At 50.7% G+C, this 6,220-nt stretch overlaps 1 protein-coding gene across 1 annotated transcript in view; it reads left to right on the top strand.

Moving 5' to 3' along the window:
- Positions 1 to 5,970, top strand: part of ZGRF1 (zinc finger GRF-type containing 1) — a 57,191-nt gene extending 51,221 nt beyond the window's left edge. Inside the window, exons 21-25 of the mRNA XM_014593153.2 lie at positions 1,052 to 1,175; positions 2,935 to 3,111; positions 3,234 to 3,365; positions 4,153 to 4,414; positions 5,211 to 5,970. Of these exons, the coding sequence (XP_014448639.1) occupies positions 1,052 to 1,175; positions 2,935 to 3,111; positions 3,234 to 3,365; positions 4,153 to 4,414; positions 5,211 to 5,419 (904 nt within the window). The 3' untranslated portion in view covers positions 5,420 to 5,970. The remainder of the gene's footprint in view (positions 1 to 1,051; positions 1,176 to 2,934; positions 3,112 to 3,233; positions 3,366 to 4,152; positions 4,415 to 5,210) is intronic.
- The last annotated feature ends 250 nt before the right edge of the window (positions 5,971 to 6,220 follow it).

Genomic DNA, 6,220 nt, shown 5'->3' with positions numbered 1-6,220 from the left:
GAAGAGGGTACAGGGTCAGTTGGGGATGGAGTTTCCCGATCGGGGGTTCCGGTTCTTAGGGTGAGCTGATCACCAGGAGTCAGGAGGGTGGAGCGAAAGGAGAGGAGAGGAGGACAGCTTGCTGAGCACCCGCCGCGTGCTGGCCCGGCTCCATGTTCCCACAAGGGTCACAGCGCGCTGAGGGGGGGCAGACAGAGACGCGCTGCTGCTTTTCCCCACCGTGTCCTGCTCCTGTGCAGAAAGAGCCCCCAGAGCCTGGTTACCTTCATTGCGGACACGTAAAACCACATGGCTTTCTTTTTTGAGAGGTTTTTGCTACAGGGTGCCAAAAAGGCCAAGAGAGACAGAAAGTGAGAAATCACCCCCCAGGAGGGGATGGCCATGCCGCAGTCCCTTCTCCATTCTCCTCTCGGGATCTTGGGCACACATGCACACACGCCCGGCATAAGTTGAATCCACCAGGTCCGGGACTCAAACCGCGGTTGACCAAATGGGAGCCCAGCGACACAGCCATTACGCCAACTGCTGGTCCCGACTTTTTTTTTTTTTAATTATTGTATTGGACTTTATTTATTTATTCATTAATTAATTCATTCATTCATTTATAATTTGACCAGAGAGAGACAGAGAGAGAGAGAAGGTGAGAAATTAGACCGCTAGGTCCAGGACTTGAACTGCGGTTGGTCATGTGGGAGTCCAGTGTCCTGAACCACCACGCCACCTGCCAGCCCCTAAGCCAAATGACTTCTAAGAATGCCTCTAATTCCAAGAGCTCGGGACTATCCGGGTGTATCCTGTGAGCTGGTGTCACATGCAGAGGGCCGTGTCATTGAACAGGTTTCTGTGGGGAAGCAGTGACGCTACGGGCAGGGTTCTCCCCACGTCACTCTCAGAGATCTAATGTCCTTGTGGCACTAGGGAGGAGCCTGGTGCTCAGAGCACTTCTTGGCATTTGAACTCTCTGAACCACGGTTCGGAGGACAGTGCACTCGATGACATTAGCACACCTTTCTTCCCTTGCATATAGTAATTTTTGAAATTCTGCTTTTAGGTTTGAGTGTGAAAAGCTGATTCTTGTTGGGGACCCCAAGCAGCTGCCTCCTACTGTTCAGGGCTCTGATGCGGCTCATGAGAGTGGATTGGAGCAAACACTCTTCGACCGACTTTGCTTAATGGTGCACACCACTGGGTCACCCAGCCATCACTACGGACAGCGTACTGGGGCCGGGGGGAGTGGATGAGAGCATTAGACCTAGGCCCTGCCTTCAGATGTGTTCTGACTGGAATTGTGTAGGAAGCACTCGTGTCAGGGATAAGTAAGGGCTTGCGCCAGCAGGGGCAGGATACTTAAGAGGCCGGATCCCACACAGCCAACTGTGGTTTTATTCCCGGACCTGGGCAGCTTGAAACACAAAACGGAGATGAGATTGCAGCGTGACCATCCTCCCTGGGGCGAGGGGTTTCTTATTTTACCTCTCACTATCTCTGTCTCTCTCTAGTAAGCGCATGTGTTCTATGGCCAAAATCTAAAAAAAAAAAAAAAACCTTAAAAAAGTTTATTTAATTTTGTTAATTATTTTTAATTTGCAAAAGTGCATATGTACTCACCAAAGAGAGACAGAGAGAAAGCTGCCAGATCCAGGGCTTGAACCATTATTGGCCACGTGGGAGTCCAATGCCTCAACCACCATGCCACCTGCTGGCTCCATTATTACTATTATTATTGAAGAGTTATTTATTTTATGTTATTTATTATTATTTTTAATTTATTATAGGGGATTTGCTTGTTCCTAGTTACATAGTTTTAAATGGTAAGATTCACCTAGCATAAAACTGACCTTTTTTTTCCTTTATGTTTTTGCTATAAGGGTATGTGTGTGGGACCAGCAGTTGGCATAATGGCTACGTTGCTGGATTCCCAGGTATTCCGAGTCCTGGACCCGGTGGCTTAAACTCACGCTGGGCACATGTTCGTGCATGCCCAAGATCCCGAAAGGAGAATGGAGGAGAAGGGATTGCGGTGTGGCCATCCCCCCAGGGGGTGATTTCTCGCTTTCTGTCTCTCTGTCTCTCTCTGTTTTTTCTGGCAAGTGCACATGCCCTATAGCAAAAACCTCTCCAAAAAAAAAATTTTTTTTTAAATTTATTTATAGTCTTATTTCATCCTTGTTGTGACTTCTCTTCAAAGACCACCACAATATAGCTGTACTATTACTCTTTAAAGTATTGTTTTTCTTTACCTAAAGAAAGTTATCTTTGGGGGTCAGCAGGTGGTGTGGTGGTTGGGGTGCTGGACACTCCCACATGGTCTATCATGGTTCGAGTCCCGGACCTGGTGGTTTGCTTTCTCACTTTCCCTCTCGTCTCTTTGTGTCTCTCTCTGGTCAAATTAAAATAAATGAACAAATAAAATTAAATAAATAATTTAAAGAAAAAGAAAGTTATCTCATAATCGCTTATTTTCTGGGTCAGCACACGGTATGGTGGCTAAGGTGCTGGGCTCCCTCATGGCTCCTGCAGTTCTAGCTCTGAACCTGGTGGCTTGCTCTCTTACTTCTCCTCGCTTGTTCTCTCTGTCTCTCTGTCTCTCTGGTGAGTACACATCTTCTATTCCAAATTTAAAAAAATAATAAACATAGACAAAGTAATTCTTTTTTTTTTTTTTAAGAATTATTTTATTTTAACTAACTAACTTTCTTTCTTTCTTCTTTTCTTTCTGTGTATCTTTATTTCAGTTTGACCAGAGAGGGACAGAGAGAGAGAGAGAAAGTGAGAAAGTAAGGCACCGGGTTCGGGATTTGAACCACACCGGGCTCAGGACTTAAAGCACAGTTAGCCATGTGGAAACCCAGCACCCTCACCCACTGTGCTACCCGCCAGCCCCGATAAAGTAATTCTTAAAAAAAATTGCTGTCCTGCCTTTCCTTTCCTCAGGGTCACAGGCCGGTCGTGTTGGGCACGCAGTACCGCTGTCACCCTGCCATCAGCGCGGTGGCCAGTGATCTGTTCTACGGGGGCCGACTCACGGACGGCGTCTCGGAGGCAGAGAGGCGCCCTCTGCTGGAGTGGCTGCCGACCCTGTGCTTCTATAACGTGGAAGGGCTGGAGCAGGTACTTGCTGCTGCGGATGGCACCAGCGCTGACTGGTCCCCTTTTCCGGCTGTGGTTCGTGTGGGTCACTTGGTCTTCCCACGGCTACCTGGGAAATACGACTTAGCTGTGTCTCACTTCAGATGGAGAGAGACAGCTTCTACAACATGGCCGAGGCTGCTTTCACGCTCAAGCTAGTTCAGTCCCTGGTTGCAAGTGGAGTGGCGGGCGCCATGATCGGGGTGATCAGCCTGTACAGATCCCAGATGTGCAAGGTACCCCGGTGCACAGGTGCTGGCCCGTCTGTCACCGCGTTGCGCTACGGCCTTCCATGCCGGCTGTGCACCAGCTCGCTTTGGCTTCGGTGCTTGGGAAGAGAAACCTCCTGGAACTTTCCCAGTCTGGCTTTATGTTTCCGTATAATTAAATGTCAACTGAACAAGGGTTAATTAAATTCGGTTTATAGCTGGTGGGGCAAAAATGCAAATAAACAAATTAGAGGGAAGAAAACACAGGGAATGCTTTGTGTCTTAGGACAGATGGAGTAGAATCTGTTTCCCGAAATGCTTTCGTTACTGTCATAGTTCATCTGTCAGTTATGGATGGGTCCCAGACACTGATGTACTCTGGGACAGCTTTTTATTTTAAGAATAAAACGGAGTTTATTAAGAGAGGGAAGAAGAACAGAGCTCCCAAGCAGGGAGGATTCCCGAATGGGTTGCCCACACTGACACAATTTTAACTAGATTTTCCTTTTTCATTTTTCTTTCAGTATTTTTTCACATGCTTTTATTATTAGTTTATTTATCAGTTCAAGTTAACATATTCAAATGAATCCCCCAGCAATAGCTAAATCATCACTTTTGATTTGGTTTCGTAACTAACGTTGTCATCTAGTCATGCGTTTGTCACTTTAGAAATGATCTAGTCAAGCCTTTGCAAGTCGGGAGGAGAGAGGAGGGCCACCTGCCATGACTCTCCGGGGGTGGCTGCCGTGAGCAGGCTGAGAGCCCTAGTGTGGCCCTGGGCCCTGCGCCAGTCACCCGTCTGTGCCCCCTGTAGCTTGGTCACATCCTCAGTGCCACAGACCCCCGCCGGCCCAGTGTCACTGCTGTGCAGGTGTCCACGGTGGACGCTTTCCAGGGAGCTGAGAAGGACGTCGTCATTCTGTCCTGCGTGAGGACGAGGCAGGTGGGCTTCATCGATTCAGAAAAAAGAGTGAACGTTGCATTGACCAGAGCTAGGCGGCACTTGCTGATCGTGGGGAGCGTAGCCTGCTTAAGGAGAAGCCGGCTGTGGGGCCGCGTGATCCAGCACTGTGAAGGTGAGGAAGGGTGTGTTTAGTGTGGGCCTCTCAAAGGGCCAGCGGTGGAGGGTCAGCGTGTGGGTGGGGAGCAGCCCTGACTCCCCGTGCGAATGGTGGGAGGCAGCCCTGACTCCCCGTGCGGATGGTGGGAGGCAGCCCTGACTCCCCGTGCGGATGGTGGGAGGCAGCCCTGACTCCCCGTGCGGATGGTGGGAGGCAGCCCTGACTCCCCGTGCGGATGGTGGGAGGCAGCCCTGACTCCCCGTGCGGATGGTGGGAGGCAGCCCTGACTCCCCGTGCGGATGGTGGGAGGCAGCCCTGACTCCCCGTGCGGATGGTGGGAGGCAGCCCTGACTCCCCGTGCGGATGGTGGGAGGCAGCCCTGACTCCCCGTGCGGATGGTGGGAGGCAGCCCTGACTCCCCGTGCGGATGGTGGGAGGCAGCCCTGACTCCCCGTGCGGATGGTGGGAGGCAGCCCTGACTCCCCGTGCGGATGGTGGGAGGCAGCCCTGACTCCCCGTGCGGATGGTGGGAGGCAGCCCTGACTCCCCGTGCGGATGGTGGGAGGCAGCCCTGACTCCCCGTGCGGATGGTGGGAGGCAGCCCTGACTCCCCGTGCGGATGGTGGGAGGCAGCCCTGACTCCCCGTGCGGATGGTGGGAGGCAGCCCTGACTCCCCGTGCGGATGGTGGGAGGCAGCCCTGACTCCCCGTGCGGATGGTGGGAGGCAGCCCTGACTCCCGGTGGGAGAGCACACAATGCCACATGGCCTGGGGCAGCCAGCAGTGGTGGTCCAGGTGTGCTGTCTTGCAGGTAGGGAGGATGGTCTGCAGCATGCGAGCCAGTGTGAGCCCTGGCTGAACCAGCTCCTCAGCGAGTACTCTGTGAAACAAGCTGGAGAAAACCAGAAGAAAAAGAGTGGAAAAGAAACGTCTAAAGACAAACCTCCCTCACAGAAAGACACGGCCCGGAGTGTCTGTACGCACACCCACTCAGACCCGTCCCACACTGCATGTTGTTAATGTTTTCTTCATTTCAAGACTCCTGTTACAAAAGGCTTGATGACAACTGACTCCCAAATGGCCGGTTGCACAGTTCAAGTCCCAGACCTAGCAGCTGGAAAAACATGCCAGACTCATGTGCACGTGTGCCCAAATCTTGAGAGGAGGATGGAGAAGGGACTGTGGCGTGGCGTCCCTCACTTTGTCTCTTTCCAGCAAGTTCACGTGCCCGACAGCAAACTGAAGCGTACACACACACAGCGTTATAATATTTCAATAACATACTAAATAAACATCTAAAATACTTGCTCCTCATTGGGCCAGCAGGTGGCGTGGTGGTTAAGGTGCTGGATCCCACATAACCAGCTGTGTGGTTCAAGTCCTGGACATGGCTTGAGAAACATGCTATATGTATGTGTGTGTGTGCCCTAACTCCAGAGAGGAAACAGAGAAGGGACTGTGGCGTGGCCGTCTTCCCTGGGGGAGTGCTTTCTCTCTTTCTGGAGTGCACCCTATAGCAAAAGACTTAAAAATTTTGCTATTTGAAAGTATACATTCTTTATATTAAGATAGACATGTTGAAGTAATATAAAATTTTACTAATAAACATAAATTTCTTTCTAAAAAGTCTGCTTTCTGTTCTTTCAAGAGATAAACTTTACAAGGAGCAGAAGAAAGTCTTCCTGGTGATAATCAGTGTACTTAAAAATAAGTAACTATTGGGGCTGGCAGGTGGCATGGTAGTTAAAGTGCTGGACTTCCACATGGCTGACCGTGGTTCAGGTCCTGGACCTGTCAGCTTGCTTTCTCACTTTATCTCTG

The sequence above is a fragment of the Tupaia chinensis genome, unplaced genomic scaffold, assembly GCF_000334495.1.
Source record: "Tupaia chinensis unplaced genomic scaffold, TupChi_1.0 Scaffold139767_1, whole genome shotgun sequence".
Lineage (NCBI taxonomy): Eukaryota > Metazoa > Chordata > Mammalia > Scandentia > Tupaiidae > Tupaia > Tupaia belangeri.
The sequence above is the reverse complement of the archived record's forward strand: the minus strand, read 5'-3'. Positions and strand labels throughout refer to the sequence as shown.